The sequence below is a fragment of the Andrena cerasifolii genome, chromosome 4, assembly GCF_050908995.1.
Source record: "Andrena cerasifolii isolate SP2316 chromosome 4, iyAndCera1_principal, whole genome shotgun sequence".
NCBI lineage: Eukaryota > Metazoa > Arthropoda > Insecta > Hymenoptera > Andrenidae > Andrena > Andrena cerasifolii.
Window position 1 is genome coordinate 4047675 of NC_135121.1, and position 20984 is coordinate 4068658.

General features: G+C 38.9%; 1 protein-coding gene across 11 annotated transcripts in view; it reads right to left on the minus strand.

Annotated features, from left to right (window-relative positions):
- Positions 1-3990: 3990 nt before the first annotated feature.
- Positions 3991-20984, minus strand: part of Tomosyn (syntaxin-binding protein tomosyn) — a 144334-nt gene continuing 127340 nt past the window's right edge. For 10 of the 11 annotated variants that reach the window (XM_076810338.1, XM_076810342.1, XM_076810335.1 and 7 more), the window contains 4 exons: positions 12574-12657; positions 12152-12247; positions 8051-8175; positions 3991-7165 (listed from right to left, as the gene is read on the minus strand). In XM_076810338.1, the coding sequence (XP_076666453.1) occupies positions 6903-7165; positions 8051-8175; positions 12152-12247; positions 12574-12657 (568 nt within the window). In that variant the 3' untranslated portion in view covers positions 3991-6902. The remainder of the gene's footprint in view (positions 7166-8050; positions 8176-12151; positions 12248-12573; positions 12658-20984) is intronic. The other variant, XM_076810341.1, reaches the window with a different exon arrangement.

Sequence of the window (20984 nt, forward strand, 5' to 3'; positions counted from 1 at the left end):
CATATTTCATACATTCCACAAATTGAAAATTTGCGGGCAAACCATTCACACATGCGCACTCATGCAAAACCGCAGTACATGCGCTAGTGGCGTCCTCTGCGCCGCGCTTGCGTCATCAGAGTTGCCAGATTGGGCGGAATTCCGCCATTTGGGCTAGTTTTCAAAACCAACTGGCGCTCAAAAATTGAAATTGGCGATTGCAGCCTGAAATCAGCTACAACACCGACCAAGCTTTGGACGAAATTTCGATATTTGGGCTGCCCAAGACCAAATGGCATTACAAAATTATATAAAACAGATTATCATTGTTGTGTTAAAACGTTAATTTTTATCTTCACATCAGTTTTATTTAAATTCGTTTTTGTTGAAATAAAGTTTATTCGTTGTATCTAAAAGAAATAAAGAAAACAGTTCCAGAAAATATTAAGAAAATATTTAAACATCCTTTTCATTGAAGATATTTGAATTTTGGCGCTTTTGGGCTACTTTTCCTACGCGATCTAGCGGCTCGGCATTAAAACCATCTGGCAACCCTGTGCGTCATCTTCCCCAATCATGGACGCTAACGCTCAGCGGTGTGAAGTAGTTCGTTGTTTTTCATCGAGCATTGCATACATCCGGTGTGCGACATTTGTAAACAATCCTCCAAAATGGAAGCAGAGCTTAACATGGAGATATTTATTTGCGAAGTAAAGAACCATGCGGATGTGTGGAATACATTAATAGAAGAATACCATGATAAATTAAAGAAGCAAAGTGCGTGGATAAAAATTTGACGAAAATTGAATCCATTGTTTGAAGAATTACAAGCAAAGGAGAGAAAGACTACGGTAACTGTGAATGTAATTTTTTAATATAGCAATAATGATTAGATACAATACATACAATATATACAATAAAACTACAAAAACTTCCTTATAATTTTATACAAAATTATCTTGCCATACCAACTTCCCTATATCACTTAAAAAGTATTTTGCAAACTCCTCTCTTTTTCGATTTAATAATCGGCCTCCTTGCATAGGCGGTACCTCATTGATTGCATCACGTAAACCGATAACTGAGTAGGTACCTTCTTCTATGTATCTACCGCGGTCTCCAACGAAATTGTGAAGTACACAGCAACATTTTACTATGTCAATCGCAAATTACACATTTATATTAATCGCTTTATCAAAAACTCTCCACTTATTTAAAAGAATACCGAACGTAGATTCCACGTATCTACGAGCTCGACTCAGTCGGTAATTAAATATTCTTTTATTATGGGGCAAAAATTGTCCATCATAAGGTCTTAATACATGCTGAGAGAGCGAGAAAGCTTCATCTCCAACGAAAACATAGGTCCTTCTGTTTCAGTAAGTGCTGTTCCAGAAGGTATACCTAAGGTAGGTATCAGATATATTGGCCGGTGAGTTTCGCGAGGGGTATTCTCCCACCATACCACTTGCCCGCCTCGGTGCTCCTTTTCTAACCGTTTTCTGACTCGCTCTCGTCTTCGTAGAACTAGAGCGAGCCAGAAGTGGCGGGGATAGCGCCAAGCTCTTAACGTGAAGGGCAGATCCATGGGCATAGGAATGTAGGGACGAACTAATAGTTGCGACTTTAGGCGAGGGTAGTGAAGCAGCTTCTGGGGAGCGAAGAACACGGTCACGTGGTACTCTGGTGCCGCATTGGTTCCTTATAGCAAATAGACATGGAGGTCTCATTGAGAGCTCGAAACTGTCGCCAACATCACGCGAGAGAGAAAGACATGTGCGAGCGAGAGAAGTATAGAGTCCTAATCGACCGTAATGCGCATGCGCCGATATCGTGAAATTGCTGCAAGTGGTATGGTATGAAGTGATACGTGGTGCATGTTTTCACCATTTATTTGTTTTCACAAACGAGGCCAGAAAATGGTAGAAAATATGGAAACCGTAAGTATTACATTGTAAATAAACTATTATACAGTGTGATTGTTTCGCTATAGTCTTCAAAGGCGATGCCGCTAATAAGCCGCGCATTGCTGAGTTACGTGGATTTCGACGCTCGAGACCAGAGAGACCTTAGAATGTTTCGAAACAAGCCGGGCGAAGATGAAACTGGCAGCAGAATCTGAGGTCAGAGCTGCAGCAGTCTGTGTCCGCATTTGGCTGCGTTCTGATGTGCAGAGCCTGAGGTGCAGTGCCTGATGTCAGATGGACAGCAGATCGACAGCAGATTTCGCCGTCTGCTAGGCACAGCAACAGCGCCATCTGAACTCCAGAATTACCAAGCAATTGCCTACAGACGGCGCTGTTGCTGTGCCTAGCAGACGGCGAAATCTGCTGTCGATCTGCTGTCGATCTGCTGTCCATCTGACATCAGGCACTGCACCTCAGGCTCTGCACATCAGAACGCAGCCAAATGCGGACACAGACTGCTGCAGCTCTGACCTCAGATTCTGCTGCCAGATCTGGCTATCAGGGTATATATGTACGGGTAGAAATAGAAAATAATGAAATTTCACTCTCGGCCGCTGGGGTGGCTACCAATCAACGCCAAGATGGGAAATTATGGGAAACGAAACGATGCCAGCGCCAAGCCAAGCGAACTAGCCAAGTCAAGTGAAGCCGCGGCCAACCAGCGTGGACAACAGCTTCCCCGGCGAATTCCACTTACATCCAGATCGCCCGCCGCGGTCGCGACATATAATGGAAAATTAGGGGTTGCGGGCGATTTGGATGTAAGTGGAATTCGCCCCTTATAACCTTACATTATGGTATAAATATAACACAAAAAATATTTCCACAAAATGACGTCAAATAGTTGTTTTTTAATCGTGCCCGCCAATTTGAGAAACGGTGTTTCGAGAAAAACGCGTTTAACGTATTGTATTTTCCCTGAATAACGAGCGTAGATCGCATGATATGGTTTGCTTCTCAGCGATATAACTTCGAAAATATTTCGAATTTCTTTATGAAATTTTAACTGAACATTCTTCAGATGTTATACTGTCGATTTATATATACGTATACCTATATAAAAAATGATTTTTTGAAGCCGCAAACCCGCAAATACCCGTTAAACTCTTTGAGACCCCTGCATTTCCCAGTGCGGCAAAACTGAGAGGTGGAGGACTTGGGTACCGCGACAACCACTTAAACACCTTAACAATTGTAAAGACAAAGCATATAGAATATACTTAGCTATTTCCTACTTACAGTTCTTTCATTAAAATCCAATCATCATCTGAATTTCCACTGTGAGATAAACCCACATACATAGATACATCTTTACCGCTCGAGGTGTATCTCATTATAAAGTTACGAGGCTAAACTAACATTCCTAGTGGCTGCCGAGAATACCAGACCTCGGTTCGTCCACGGCAACGACCTCCTTATAACGGCTCTCGCGAATACCATATCCCGGTTCGTCCGCTACTAACAAACTCCAGCAAACAATTTCAAATTCTCGGCTTCGCAGCCGCCAATCTTATTGTCCTCAGCCTGGGCCCGTAACAGTCACAACTAATTTTATCGTTTAAGTCTCTTAGAACAATACTTAATGTGTCACAAAAAGATCCAGAAAGAATTTTAAAAGAAAATGGAAGTGAAATTGTTGCTGCACAGCATATCTGATCTATCCAAAATAAGGCGCATAGGGTACCCGAGTGTACTCCGCTCATTGAGCAACGGTGCAATCTTGGTCATTGACATAAGGGTTGAAAACGTTATGTCTTTTTATCTACTAGTTATTTTACAATTTAAACACTCGTGTGTCGACTTCTGCGCGCCAGTGTAAAATAATTGTTATTGTAATGTAAAGAAATCGCCGGTAACTCGGTATTCTCGTCTCCGCTACTTACCCCGCCAAGCTTAGTCCACGCGTTCAGAGATCTTTTCAAACTTGACAAGCTACGTGTAAAGTGGACAAACTAGCGTCAGGTGTCCCTCGTATGGGCATCAGTGGCTGAAAGGGTAGGTGAAATTAGCATTGTTTGTTAGTGTAAAATCTAAAAATATCTCGTTTGGTTCAAACTCATTTATTAATCGGAGCCAAGATACAGTCTGTCCTCGAGGCAGTACTTTTACAATAACATGATATTATATCTCTTGAAAAATAAGAACTGTACTAGATTAGTAATAGTATAAATCCAGAGTATTAGATATTTCGCTGCATCTAAGGACAAAATTTCATTTACAATAGTAGATTTACATATTCAGGCCACAGCGTTGAAATACAGTTAGACACAATAAACAATAAACATTTCATACAAAGGGCATAGCAAATGGGAGAGGTAGCTACCGTTCGTTTGAACATACAGAAAGCAATATGTTGTTTACGAAACGATTCTGTACGTTCACGCGAAAATAAAACTCTTTGAATACACATAACATCACATCAGTTTTAAAAATAAGTATAGAAACTTGCAAAATATCATTTCTTATTTGTCGAATGAAGTAACAACCTTTATATCGCGGCAAGGGTTTCCAAGCTAATCACTTGATAGTCGGAAAAAAAACTAATCTTGTAGGAAATCTATATTGTGTATGAAAATAATTTAACAAAAAATTTACGAAGTATTATTTTCCATTTGTCAAGTCACAGAACCAAATGCATGTAGATAAAGGTTAAATAGAAATTCCGATTAATAATTATATGTATTCATTTGTTGTATTATTCTTTTCTCGTTCCAAGTACTTCTTTTTATTACAATAAATTATTTTCAAACACATCTCAACCTGTTTGATATGATAAATAATCCGGAATCACCTAAACAGTAGTTTTTATACAAGTGTTAGAATATGTTATATTATCAAACACTTAGATAGTAATGTATTTCTTTGTTTTCTGTCTGCAACTATCGTACATTTAACTACTATCCTATTGTTAGAGCAGTAAACAACGTTTCACTTTCACAAAAGATCCGAGAAAAACATCTTTATCTCTGTTATGTATTGGCTTTCTTACTTCGCTTAGTGTTATTGACACACTTCTACGCTTATCTTAATATAATCATCGTTTAATAGTTTTTTTCACTTTTTTCATTATCTTGTCAAATTCCGCAATATTTTCATCTCCAGCGTGCAACTAAAATTTCTGGATTTTGTGGGTAAATCAGTGAGGCGATAAGACCTATCGCCCGAAACGATGCCGCTTAAGTTAAAGGAATCAAAGTAGGACCAATTCTCGGCTCTCTTGTGCAATTGTATCACGATCCCGGAATTGAATTAATCTTTCGGGCACATGCGTCCAGTTTCTCGTGGATCGCTGTGCCAACAATTAATAGTAAGTAGACAAAAAGGATACGGTGGTGGTTGAAAGTTTACGAACGAATTCTCTACCTGCGTATATTGTCCGAGGAAAATTATATCCGGAAGTCGACTCAACTCGAAGAAATTGCAATCTAATTAATTCTCTGCGAGACGCATTATAATATAGTTTTATGCAGTTGTTTAGTACCATTAACATCAACTATACAGTTATTGCTATGGAAGCAGTACGACGATTCAGAGCCTCAATAAATTCAAATGAACTTATTATACATATATATGTACATGTATGTGTTGTATGGTTAAGCATACGCTGCATTCGCATATGCACGCGCAATACACATATACATGTATATATATTATATTGTCTTTACGTAATCTAATCTACATATAATCCTTACAATTACAGTAGTTTCTCTTTATTCCCGTCGATACATATTATAAATTCAATTGAATTCATCACCGACGCTGAAATAGCGTAACTCACAACACGTTATTATACAAACAACTCTTTTTTTTCTTTTCTCGACGTAATACTTCCTACTGCTTTTATTATTTTATATACATAGCATATCTAGCGATAACTACAATTGATAACAACTAATATATGTTTTATCAACGACGTGACGCCATATTAGGATTATATGTCGAAATACAACCCCGATGGTCCTGCATCGTGGATAAATTATATATTTCACTGCGTTCAACGTTTATCCAATGCACTATTATCTCAATCAATTAATTACAATTATTGTCAATACATTCGGAATAACGTCGCTGCGCCTTCACCTCGATCAGTTTGCGTTATTTAATTTGGGTCTTCGTCGCTCGAACAGTGTTATCTGTATATATGTACGTGCACGGATCATTGTATTCCTATTTACCTTTTGTCGAAGAACAAACGAAGACAGAGCGCCGTTCCACGTGAATGTCGCTAGTCTCGCTGTTACAGGACGTCCGAATGGATTAACGAGTGCCGTCGATTAAAAGGCGAATTGTTACATAATTGTATGTATTGACTCGCGCGTAATAGAATCATTTTCTTATTCTAGCCTAAATACTTAGTTCCTTTAATCTTACACAACTATATCCGCTAATAATTTCTTTAATGTTTAATCGCAGCCGTTCCATGTTTCTTCTGTTTTAACTGCCCGATCGGTTTATACGTTTAGTGTATACCATTTACCTTAGCGGTCTATAATGTTATATATGTATATAGAGATTATTACACATTCTGAGAGATCGCGCATATATATACTTAATATTACTTGTGTTTAACGACTTGTGTAAATACGACTTTTTCTATATTCTTCGCTGAAAGATGTGCGTGTGTATTACCTGCTTGTAAAAGTATCGCATGAATATGTTTCCTTTGTGTCTGTTCCTCTCCCCTACTGTTCTCACTTTCACGTACACATTGCACGCACACGTACGCGTGCGCGCAAGTGAGTGCATACATACCCTTCTTTTTTTTTTTTTTGTTAACTCTTTTATTCCATGTAACATGTTTCCTGTGTGTGCGTGCAAGGTCCGCAATATGTCCAATTTTTTCGAGTTTTATTCTCCTTCTGCTTAATACGACAGAACTCATATGTCAAATGTGAACGCTAAATTACAATAGAATGGTGCGCCATTCCAAATTCGGATAGAAATCGAATGATATTCTCATAGTTGGTACCATTTCTTGTCCTTGTACTTAACCATCAACCCGTGTGCAGACTGTGAGAAGCCTTCCGCCTCTGACATCATGCGCGCCGTTCGGTCCTCGAGTTGCGACAGCTTGTCACCCCGCTCCAGAACCATCTGATGGGCCATGTTTACTTCCCCACAGGCGGTCGTCACGCGTTCGCGGATTGGCTCTGTGGTAGCGGTCGGGCCTGGTATGTGTTTCGCAACCGTACGAGACGCTCGTCCACTAGACTCACCAACTGTAATAATATATAATATTAAATAATATAGTACTAACGAAATAACAATATTGTTTTACGTTGCCATTGCAACGCAAAACAATTTTACGTGTAATGGTTACGACTATTGTTTAGTGATATGGTTTGTGTAAATGAATTACTAGTATGGCGCGAAACTTTGAACTCAAATTTCTCGAAAACCGAGGCCCATTTTGACAAAACCCTTTAGGGTCTTATAACACTAGGTGTGTACTACATTTTCCACCTAGTGCCACTGCAAATGCAATGGCGGAGGCTGTGCCTTCCCCTTGTAAGGGCTACCTAAAAAATGTATCAGGACCGAAAACATGAAACAAAATTTTGTATACTCTAAAGAATGTATTATCCCTTTGTTGACACACCTCTTTTTCGATCAACTTTAACATACCTAGGTGGCACACCCAGAACAATTCTTGAACGACAGCGATTCTCATCTAAAGAATCCCATCGTTATGAAAAAAGTCATGGGTCATTTTCAAGGTCTCTAGAATACCTTCCAACAGTTTTTTTATTGAAATTTTAACACAGTTTTGTGGACAAATTCTAGATTACCATATGTCGAGAAGAAACGAAGAAAATCTTCAAAAAATTGTAACTTTACTAACACAAAATATAACACATAAATAAATATACATTTAATGTCATGAACGAGAAGTATTTCATTTCGTTCGAAACCTGCTTAAATACATCGAAACGTTGTTGCTTAAATATATTTTCCACGGAATGAATATTTGCACAGGTATTGTACTAATAAATCTTGAATGCGGTCCTATCGTTACTTTCACGTTTGGTTTAAATAAGTACTTTAAGCAGAAATATTTTAAATGTAAATAAAACAGTATTTCAGTGGGACTGATTTAAACTTACATAGTTCTTCTCTGTCGAGACTTCGGGATCCTCCGCCAAAAAGGCCTTTAAAGAAACTTTCCTTAGGTGGTTCGGGCATATCGTGGCCAATAAATAAATCCCCCATCATTTCCGTTAGTTCCCCACTGAAAATATATTAAACACAAAAATCTGGTTAATATTATTTAATGTTGAAATATATGAGAGTTTCACGGTCCGTGTTGCTGTTAGTGAGGGCTTACATTTGGAAACTCTGTCCTTCAGAAATATTGTAACACTTTGAGTGGCTTTTCACGCCGAGGGATTTGCATCCTCTGTTCGGTGAGCATCGAAAGCATCGAAAGTATTGTCCGAAAGTTCCCGAATGTTTACTTTGGAAACAAAGCAAGCAAGGAGTTTACTTTCTACGTTGTATAGAAAATTTTCCCAGCAGTGATGATCGGTCGATAAGGCTTGACCAACTTAAAAGGGCATTTTTCAAAACCTTGCGCCTCTCAAAGTGTTAATTTATGAATACGTCAGCAGACCTTGATGAGGATAGCTGCAATGCTGGTGAAGTAGCATAACAATATTCCAGAAGGATATGGCTTACACACATAAAATCGACTACGTAGAACTAGTTAATATTTCTGGATAAATTGTACATTTAAAGTTATGCATTTATATACAATTCGAACGGGGGGAAAGGGAATAGAAGGGTTGTATGATGACTGCCTCCAAGTTTAGAACATTGCACTATCCAGGATGATCTAAAAAGAACCTCATACATGTGGTACTCATTAAATTAAGCAGAAAATGTCCAGTTAACATATGTAGGTCTCCAAATTAATTCTGAAAAAGATATTCCATTTTATCTGCTAAAATCGTTTTGGGATAGTTTCTTTTGATTTTTCCTTTTCCCCTATTTAATAATTGTTATCCCCATAATTCTTATTGATTGTACAGAATAGTGTTAAATAGTGTTAATATATGTATATTGATTGATAATCATTTGCGTCTGCATTTGGCTGCGTTCTGATGTGCAGAGCCTGAGGTGCAGTGCCTGATGTCAGATGGACAGCAGATCGACAGCAGATTTTGCCGTCTGCTAGGCACAGCAACAGCGCCATCTGAACTCCAGAATTACCAAGCAATTGCCTACAGATGGCGCTGTTGCTGTGCCTAGCAGACGGCAAAATCTGCTGTCGATCTGCTGTCCATCTGACATCAGGCACTGCACCTCAGGCTCTGCACATCAGAACGCAGCCAAATGCGGACACAGACTGCTGCAGTTCTGACGTCAGATTCTGCTGCCAGATCTGGCTATCAGGGTAACCTACATGCCGGAAAAGTCCAACATGGAGGAAGGTATTCCAAACGTAGCGGTACGTAACCGGTTCCAAGTCTTCGTTGATAACTACCACACCGAAAAACGACCATCATCCCCCCGCGGGCGACACAGTGCACGCTACAAAACAAATTAAGGACCAAGCCATCGATGCTTCTCAGTCGAGCGACACAGTAAACGCAGTCCAGAAACCAACCTCAAAAACAACAAGGAAATCTCCCCCAATATGCATAGTTTCATGAGGCCATAGGCAGCAAGTTTGAGGTCAAACACTTAGGTCCCCAATATAAAATCCAGCTTCAACATGTGGAAACATATCAAGATTTTCTAACATTCTCAAAAAACAACAACGTACAATATCATACCTTCTCCCTACATGAAAGCAAGTCAACAACCGCCGTCCTAAAAGGCCTCGACAAAATGAAAACGGAAGACATTTTAGCCGAGCTTCCACGATGTGGACTAAAACCATCGAATGCTCTGAGACACAGAAAAAGAGCCATTCCTTCTAACCCATCTACAAAGTCAGTTTTGAACCCGGTACGACCCTTCAAACAACCAGGAAAACGAACCACCTCTTCTACACCAAAATATACTAGAAGAAATACGAATCCAAGAGACCGTACATACCAGTGCTATAGGTGCCTGGCATTTGGACACACGTCAACCAATTGCAACAAGTCCCCTAACTGTGTAAAGTGTAGCCAAAATCACATCACAAAAGAATGCACCAAATCCCTATAGACCCCGGGCAAATGTTTTAACTGCGGCGAACCACATCCTGCAAACTACAGTCAATGCTCTTGACTATTAACATACCTGAAGAAAAGGGAGAGAGCACTCCCACAACAAGCCTTCCCAGCTCCTATCACCAAACCCATCCTGAATCCACCAAGCCATCACACATCAAGTCCCCCCCCCCCGAAAACCGACGGAGCAGTACAACACCTTTGCACAAGCCACACAAACAAACCCCCAAATTACGAAACACCCAGGTACTGACACACCTGCCACCTCACTTTAGTTTTCTAAGAGATTAACTCGATGTATAACCTTAAATTCACCCTGCACAATGCACATCGCCACGCAAATCTAAGATCAGCTTAAATTATGTAAAACCCTCCCAGAACAAATTCTGGCCATCCATAAGATAATGTCAAACCTCAATGGCTAACTTCCCCCACAACATCATCACATGGAACGTCTCTAGTATTAAACCTAAGGCGACAGAGCTTCTAATCTCTCTAGAGAGCCCTCCTGGTGGGCAAGCCAGATAATAAGCTCCCGATAAACCTGAAGCTATCCTTATACAAAAGCTGCGCCAGATCAATACTCATGTACGGGGCACCAATCTGGTCAACCCTAACAGAAACACACAAAACAAGTTCGTCAAGACTAATACTGGGAAAACCCAGGGATTATCCCATGTTTCTACTACACCAGGACGCCGGTATCTGCACCATTGCCGCACTCATTTTCCAGGCTATCCAAACACCTCTATCAACGAGACCACCTAAACCCCCTCTTTAGAGGCCCGGGGAATTACGATTTAAACAACTATCCACTCAAAATAAAATTTAAAATTCCCGAACTTGTACTAGACGCAGCAGAAGAACACACAGGACCTTGAACACATACTACAAGATACATTTCCATGCAGTAGGGTTTTTTTTAACTTTTCCCTAGATTTACTACATGCTTAAAGTATTATTTTCACCCTTCGGGCCATCAACTACAACTCAAGAAACGAGCGGGTAATAGAGATTACCACCCAGGGCAACGCAACTACTCAGAACAACCTTCTTAAAAAAAGAAAGAAAAAGAAGTTTCAACGCTCGTGTGCCCCCAGCCTAATGTGACGAAGAAGCGGCGCGAAAGTGAGGGGAACGCTTCTCGAGATAACGGCCAACCATTGATGACAAAATTGTTTATGTGTGGTCTGGATATCATAAGCAGGGATACATGATACCGAACGTTACTTTCGCTTATCATAACGCAGTCACAATTTGTATTCAACAACCAGGACGACAATTCTAATAGTTGTTTAATTAATATGTAAGTAGATTAAATATTAAAATTGTTAAAATGCCTTATCAGTAGGTACCTATCCTAACGTTAAATGTTATTGTATATTGTAACAAATTAAAAGTTAAATTTAATTTGTTAAGCATCCGCGTACCCAACAAATTTTCAAATTCGATTTCCATTGCATCTGCATTTGTCAGAACTGATAAAATCAATAATGGAAAAAATCAGAAACTAATATCCACTCAGTCTCTCACTATCTTCTCGGTTACGCATTCTCGTAATGACCGCCAAAGTGCACATACTATTTTATCTACATAATTCCTATACAAAATTTAGACAAACAAAGTTAAAAACAAAAGTGAATGGTGAGCCACTAATACACAACCATATTTCAATTATAAATAAAGAAAAAAACTTTAGAAAACAAGGAAAGTATGTTGATGATGTTCAACATGATAGTAGTAGATACATTCTGTTGTCGCGATTAGTTATAGAAATAGACGACAGAACTTTAACGAACGAACTCAAATACGTTTGTAAACTCGTGGATTTTTCGTAACTATTTTAATGTTAAAAAACAAAGAATTTCTTAAATGGTTGCCTTAAAGAAAAGATAAATAAATGCCGATGCATTGAAAACGGTGTTCCTACTGGGAAATTTCTATAGGATTAATGAATTATGCGTAATTATAATGACTATAATCTTAAATGTAATAGGATTTCAGTATTATGATTTATTTAATTTTGTAGCAAATGAGAATTCATACCAAAATTGACTGGATACGGAAAACTTCTGGATCTCAGTGGGCGATGAGAGGTACAGACCATGGCCTCGGTAGCTGAAGCAAAGTGTCTTTGCAATTCTGTAAAAAATATGTGAAAATGTTAATGCAACGTATTTGTTCAATCCGTAAAATGCGTATGAAAATATGGAGGTATCCGGATATAATATGGAAAGTTAAAGAAATGTACTTTCATGTACACATTTAATAAGCTTTATTGAATAGTAAAGATAATAATAACAGATGAAGCAAATGCTTGTATGACGTTTAAAGAACTATCATGAATAATAAAGGAGCGTACGCATGAAAATTATGTATTAGAAAGAAATTAATTGTATACAGCACCCAAGGCATTGTATATTGTATAAGATACATTTTGTGAAAGGTGTATTTTATAGATCACTTACTGATCGGTATCGCCATTAACAAAGAGTTGATGACCCCATATGGACAACATGGGGTCTACAATGCCATGTTTTGTAGTCTGAAAACTGTTAGAGATTACAGAGACAGGAGAAAAGTGAGCGTTAAGCCATACACGAGTAAAAAGAGATTTTTAGCTTGCACAGTTAGCATTAACCCTTAAAACATCGAAATTTCTTTAATTCTTATATTTTCAACAATTTTATTCGAATGAAATACATCATCTCAGTATTTTCGAGTATGTGACAGAATGTAAGTATGTGATGTAAAAAGGAAGAATAATAATGTAAAAATGTTCCCTGTAAATATAGTGAATTACAGTAAATCACGGAAATATTCATATTCTGGTTAGCAATTATCATGAATTTCAATTTCACATAATAACGTAATAAGCTACAGATTAGGAACATACATCAATTAACTTTTCAGAAAGTCTGTAATCCTGAATCTAGGTACTAGCAATTTGTAAATAATAGCAATAACAAAAAGAAAATGTAAACATGTAGCAGGAGTTAAATTTTCAATAGTGCCTATTGCATGCCTCTCTAACTAATGCTGAAGTATACCACCAAGTATAACAGTATAATGTAGTAATGTATACATTTATGATATGAAATACAGTAATATATTACAACAATATAATGTTACATATGCATGGTGTTAAAAAAAGGGTCTAGGGGTTCAGGAGGAGCTTACAGTAGAAATCATCGAGAGAAGTAGAAAATGCTTAATCAACATACTTATTACTCGGATGAGGTATTCGACTAAAGAGAATTCATTTTGACAATTAGTTCAGATAAATACTTTCTTTAAACAAATCGGACAATGCTCAACTCTGTAGAGTAGAGGTGCACAAAGAGCTGCTCGGAGCAGGATACCTCTTTGTGATTCTGGGCGCCAGGTCAGAGCTGAGCGTGGAGCTGTTACGTTGCTTAGCACAACATGGCTAGGAGAACTACAGTAGTGTGCGTGGTACGAGTCTGCACGCACATACAATCTTACAGTTACCTAACCCAGACCTAATCCAGACCCTTTGCTGTGGTTAGCAATGTAACAGCTCCACGCTCAGCTCTCACCGCAGGGAACGCCGGCTCAGAATCACAAAGAGGTGTCCGGCTCCAAGTGACTCTTTACGCACCTCTGCTGTAGAAGGAATCCATGTAGCATACAGAGGTATAGGCTGTAAGCAGGAAGTTATACATGTGAAAAAGAGCCTGGAACAGTGACACAGATGCGTTAAGACAGCTCCACACGTTCTTCGTTTGCCGAATCCCGAATAACAAACATGTGCCATTCAGCAAGTACTTAGCGATGCGGATGAATAATTCTCGGCAAATCTTCGGTATTTCTCGAACTTTAAATACTTTCCATTCATTGACAATAAACGACTGCGCATCAAAGCATAGCGCATTTGAGGAACAACGAATAAACCTTCAACGCTAGCATTTTAAGTGGCGCAAGTTTTTTAGAAATATCCGAAGCCTCGGATCTCAAAGAGGTAAAGCACTTTTCGACTTCTTCTCGAATCAGGATATTAATTGTCCCTCAATTCTGGGACACCTTGAGTATGTACTCGGTATTCGACAAACAATTTGACAAATGATTCCGAAAAAGGCGAAAACTCGTCATTTGGCGAATACCCAATGTTTGAAGCCGCCTTTAGAGACATTGTCCATCGAGACACGGTAACAGTAAGAAGCAAGTGACACGAAATGATTTATTTGTTCAAAGAAATTTGACAATTTGATTAAAAGTGGATTTCCCTCGCATATAATGGAGACTTGGCCAACGAAGTCACAATCAAAACGCGGAACAATATTCGGCATGTTGAAAGGGTGCGAGGCAAGTACTAATGGTTGATGCCATTACGGAACACAATTCGAGAATTTGATCAAGAACCCTCTTTTTAATACCTATTTACGTCTGAACAACCGAATGCGGCAAACATTGTATCGCATGAGCTCCGAGGAAAAGAACTCGGGACAACGAGCAGAAAACTAAATCTACAGGAAGATGACTGCTGAAAGAATACGATACAGTGGAGAACATGCTTTCGGAAGCTGATGCATGTTTTCAAATCTGTGGTGAACAACCTCCACTTGAAAGAATGAATAACAGAAATGGCAGAGTATGGCGACCTCTAGTTGAGGTGAGCTGTCCACCCAACACTATGCTCTAAAAGTTAGAGTCTAACCAAATTGTTCAGAATAGCATGTAAGTAGCGAAATGGTTTGCTGAAGGTAAATCGTATTTGGCGGGAACGAAAGAACCTCTTGACTACTGTATTAGGGAGGAATTCACTACTATATTAGAAAAGTGAGCAAGTAATTTCGGTAAAATTCGAAAATTTTTACAAATAAGTATAGTAAGTTCTTAGATTTCATGTTATATTGTCTCAATAATGTTTGCCAATACTCAGTAAAAGTAATTAAATGTTTATAACATCTCTGTTAGAAATGTATTTAGTCACCGATAGCTGGATGGTCCAATCGCCAAATGCGACAGCTAAGTTTAATTTTTCTTTTGTTTCTTCTGTTTCCGTTCTGTTACTTCGCTTGCAATCATAGTATGAGAAGCATCGCCTCGTGTGCACTAAGAGTTTTCTTTTCATCTCATTTATATGTACAATCAATATACTACATTCAATAGTAAGTACACTGTATATACAGAATAAACCCAACAATCTCTTGAATGAGAGAAATAAACGTTTGATTTATTTGTAAATGCAGAATGGCGAAGTGTGTTATTCTAACAAAGAAATACTGCTACAAAAGAAACTACAGGTATTTAGAAGATTTATGCTGAAGTTGTTTTATCTAAACGAGAGTGCTAAAATTTGCCTAGGACTCAGCCAGTGAACGCCGAGAAACTAAATTTGCCTGCAGCATTGAGTTACAGCGCTCTCCTCTTTCCTTACATTCTTAAGTTCAGAATAGAAGGGCTATGTTTCCCCATCAGAAACATATAATATGTGTGGTTTTTAAAGCCGGATACAGGCAGGTATAATGCAACATGAACTTACTGAATGCTGAACAAATGTTTCAAGCACCTAATTAATAAATGAAATCTATGATATGCAGTGAGTTATAACAAACATGTCGAACGAACACGCCTTTGCTATTCGAACAAGTCACACCGAATGGGTTCAAGACGTTGAACGCTATATGAATACACACAGAGATTAGGTAATTGAATAAAGTGACGGACAAGTGTTTATGTACAGAATGCATCTCAATATAAAAGTTAGAGAATGCAAATTTGTTGAAGAAGAGAACTATAGGGTGTTAAACTACAGGTGGGTATCCTTTTAGGGGGTGATTCTACAGGCCAAAATAAGGGGGAAATTAAGAATGACGAGGAATTGCAACCTGAGGCTTCGTTCCTGAGTTATTAATTGTTGAAAATACGCGTAAAAAGCGTGTGGCTTAACTGCCAGCGCGTGTTAAGGCGGGATTAAAGTAGATTGACCCCTCTTTAAAGTAGATTGACACTATCCGTCTAGCCCAGCGCCATTCAGGAGTTGCCCGACAGGGCAACTGGTCAGACAGCCCGGGGCAAATACTTGCTGGCAGCGGGCAAGACACGCGTCCCCGGGCAACACGGTACAGATGCCAGGATGAACAAGGACCGTGCCTGCCTACGTATCTACGAGCCTGTACTCCCGCCACAACCATTCCTCCCCATTCCGCTGTAACGATAGCTGACATCACTGCACGGAGCTTTGCCCACAGCGTTTGCCCTGGGCAATGGCGGCTGCCCTTGCCCTGAAAACGGTAGTCTGACCGGCGCTGGCCTAGCCGGTAGCAGTCTACCGTCCGTTGAAACATTCTCCAATGGGTTTCACATGGTGACATTCATATTGTTCCACCCGGAGACCCTCTAACGTCACCATGTAAAACCAATTGAAGAATGTTTCGACGGAGCTGGCGCCGGCTAGGCGAATAGAATGATTCTACATTTAGTCAGGCCAGGCACGGCGAGAGCAGTGTCGTAGCCACCTAGAAAGACCATTACCTCGTAGTCGAATTGATGGCATACAACGCCACGCGTCAAGTGGGTCTTTCTAGGTGGCTACAGCACTGCCCTCACCGTGCCTGACCTGGCTAAATGTCTGCGCACACATATCCGTTCCGGCGTATCAGTGGTAAGAAGATGAAGAGCGTAGAGGGTCTCTTCTTCTTACCTCTGGCACGACGGAACGGTACTGACACGGAACGGATATGTGTTCGCAGAACTTAACGCGTGTCGGCTGTAGTCTAATTGTATGTCCCCGCGTCAAACACTTCCTGCACGTATGTTCAATAATTAATAACTCGCAAACGAAGCCCCCAACGCAATTTCGTCACTCTTGATTTTCGTCTTATTTTGTCATATAGAATCACGCCTTAAAATATTCACTTTGCCACTTGTGTATTGACACTTGTTGCCGAGCACCCAGTATAACGTAAATGATAGTAATACTGTCCTTAATATAAATGAAACATTTCGCAAAATATGCCTGTAGTTGGTACCTATTGATTATGTTACTAATCAGGATATGAATATTCTTATTATTTACTATATGTATATAACACAGTAGAAATGCTACGTAGAAAAGAATAGAACTTGCAGATGCAAATTTGCTGTAATTTCAAAAAGAAGATCTGTCAATTTAATGTACAATACTGTTAACTAATATAGCTAACTATGTAAGAGTTAGAAATGGTGCAATAGAAGTGTTAAAAGTATAGAGTTCTACATAATGCATGCTATTAGTGTGTTAAGGGTTATGAAATCTGTCAATTTTAATAAATATAAGATCACATGCTGCAGAGATCAAGATTGCTTTTTATTCCTAAATATATCACTTAATTACTATTAATTATCTGGTACAGAGTATGAAAAAAGAGTTTAAAATTTTAGAAGCATATAGTACCCGTTAAAAGGAGTCTAACTTTATATTACGTAATAAATATAAATGTGCAAATCATCTATGCCATTCAGTTCAGGCCCGTGCGTAGTATTAGAATCTTATGAAGTTTGTGTAAAGTATTTATTATTGGTATCACTATTCGTGCTGCGATTATATTTATATCTAGTGCCATATGTATCTAGGAATATTAGTCGATTCTATCACTATAATCCTGAATGTTCAGTGTCAGCCAAGGAGTTGAGTGGGGGGCAGACTTCCCCTAACGAAGCAACTGGAGGAAATACTTCCAAGTTGCTTCGTTCTTCGACTCAAGAGTAGTAATACAACTTATGAAACTATATTTCGTTAAACGTTTATTCGTGCAGCCTCTTCAACATTTTATTATACAGGGTATCAGTTATTTGGCGATACAGCAGGGGTAAAAGTGATTCTTCATGGAAAAGTAAATCGAAAATGTAGAGTAAAATTTTGCAAATAAGCTTTGGTATTTGAAAAAAGCTACTACGAAAATGCAATAAGTACAAATTAGTGCAGTAAATTTAGTTACAGATTGTAACTCATGTATTTATGCTGGGTATTCCAACGCAAAGGGACGAGTCGAAAAATAAGAATTCATCATACCAAAAGAAATGGAAAAGTCCTTAGTTATTTTATAATTTGAAGCTTCGTTTATAAAATTTAAACCATTAAAAGTTAGGGGTTCAATTTCCGATACGCGCTGTATATACGCGCACTCACACACGAGACCCACGCGCATCTGTATGTTCACATACAATCAGCTAAAGCATATTACCAATAAGTGAACCAATTTCATATGCGCAGTTTCGCGCCAGTTACCCAAGTCCTACTTGATAGCAACTATATCACCAATAACGGGCTAGATACACTGTATAAAAGTTCTCCGGTATTCGAAGGTTCATAAGAATAGGGACTCTACCATAAATGACATTCCCTCGCAATTTTTTTACTGTATAAAAGGAAATGCATTTTTACCAATTATTTTTCTCACTATAATATGTGAAGAATTTTATAACCCCATTTTTGGGCCCCAATGACACTAAAGCATGTTACAAAAATTTGACATCACCATGGCAAGCACCAGAAATTGGCCTTATTGGATTACTGTACAGCAGGCCCGGCCAACTCGTGGCTCCAGGAGCCGCTCTTTTGGGAGCTCAGAGCCACGTAACTATCGGGAGCCAGAAGCCACGCCTCCGAGCCGCGGTCAGTGGTGGGGCAATCCGTAAGTGCAGAGCCAGCATTGCCCGGAGAATTCCCTATCGTGCGAACAAGTGTCGCCGCGTCGCTAAAGATACTAATAGACCGGTCAACAATCGCCGGGTACATGTATCCAGCGAGTTCTCAACATCTCTGTGGGATGCAACAATTCTCGCCTTGCACCAAACGGTCTTCTAGAAATCGTTTCATTTGGGCACGAACACCGTGCATAGCACGATTCCCACCTGGTCATTATCAGGTTGGTATTATTACCAAATTAATATGCATGTTGATTTTTCCAAAGTCGCCAAGAAACACATAGTCTGCTTCCACAGACTTAGCGATGTTTCCCATATTTCCCAACTGAAACGGGAAACCTGGATACAAACAACATCCTTTCATGTCATGCTGCTAGACACTCAGGCAATGTTGCTGTTACCGTCAACTTGTAAACAGTTCTTCGGGTACAAGAGGGCAACTTGTATCTGAGCGATTGTTGTCCAGTCTGTAAGAGGTTATAATCTGTTCCCCCTCTACTACTCCCTACTATGTCACTGAGTTCCCTATGCGGCCATTTTTTCCCTACTCCTGGGACCCCCAAAAGTGCCAGTTATTTAAGCCTACAAGTACGCGCCTGCACGCACATTACTACAGTTTTCCCCACCTGTTGTCTGCCTGCGATATCGTCGGCTCTGTGCAGAGTTGCCAGGAATTTCCCTACCGTAAAGGAGGAAGAACATGCGCGTAGTGGAGAGGGAAACCTACAGCAGTGGCGGCATATGTGTGTGTGATGACGCCGTGATACACACATACCACTACGGCTGTAGGTATTCCCCCCTCCATTACGCTAGGGAAATTCCTGGCAACCCTGATTCCGAACACGGCTGCAAGGAGCACCTCCGGCTCCCAAATCGACCAGCCAGTCGGGCCTGCTGTAAAGTAATGTACTAGAAAGGTTAATAAATTGAATCCAAATAGAAGATGTAAACTATAGTAGAATCTATAAACAAGTATTAGCTAATAAAGTACACAATGTTGTTGAAAGAATGTTTTTTACTTCCCATAATATTAATTGGAACTATAAAATATTTCCTTTTCTTATAATTTATTTTGATATAATATAAAGAAAAATAACTCGTTTCTCGCATGCTTATCGAATTCTACGGTATTATAAAATGACAAATCATTATTGTCAAATCATAAATGTGAATTTTTAGATTGGGCATTAACGCAAGAATCAACTACTATCTGTTTCTCAGATAAGATGGAAAAGATTGTATGTTTTTATGTACCTTTCGACATTGAATTTGAACGGTGTAAAAATCATTTTAGAATCAAAATTGTCCATTAGTTTAAAAACAAATGTTTAGAAAAAATGGTCGAATTACAAAATCCATAATTTCAAGTGAAAGAAATTTTAGCCCAATAATTTAATTCTTGTTGACGTTTTTAAGCCTTTTAAAAAATGATTTTTTTTCAAGATACGACAACACTTCCCAACAGCTCCTCTACTATGCTTTTGTACACAATTCATTTATGTTCACCGCAACGTAGTCATAACTTTTGACTAAAAATAGATAAACAGTAGTTAGTATTTATTAATAAGTTGCAGTATGTTCACCATGGTAACAGCTTCAAAGACGCCAGACTTATCTTTTTTGGACTTTTAAAAACGTGACCTTCGGGTAATATTTGAAAAACAAGAATTTGTATATAACTGTCATGTTGCAAAAATGATTTTTGGGCCGAAAGTAAATTTTTTCGAGAAGGGCAATCCTTTCTGTTTAAAGTGAAAAAAGAATCAACATAGTGGGACTTATAGTTTCAAAGACAACAATTAATTTACAGATCCCCGTTTGGTGAAAATTGACAGAAATTACAAACTTTGACAACCTGTATTTTTTAAAAAAATCAAGACCTGCAAAAGATGACTTGTTTTGCGGCGACAATTTCTATTATTTGTTACTTAACAACAGCAGCATCTATACTGCCATTAAACATCTTTTTTGTGTAAAGTGTAAATCCTGTTCTCTCAGAAACTGCATGTACAGTTTGTATTATTTCTCTAGCTCGTTCATATTTCACTGACTGTCTTCGCTTTGCTTTTGTCATATCGTCAATGATTTTGTATTTGTCATTTTAATTTACAATGCATATAACAAAGGACACACGGAAGTAATTATGAAATCATTCCAAGACACTAAAATGATAAGTTCGAAATTAGTCACAGTGGGACGAAAGTGAACCCAAAAAATGACAAAGTAA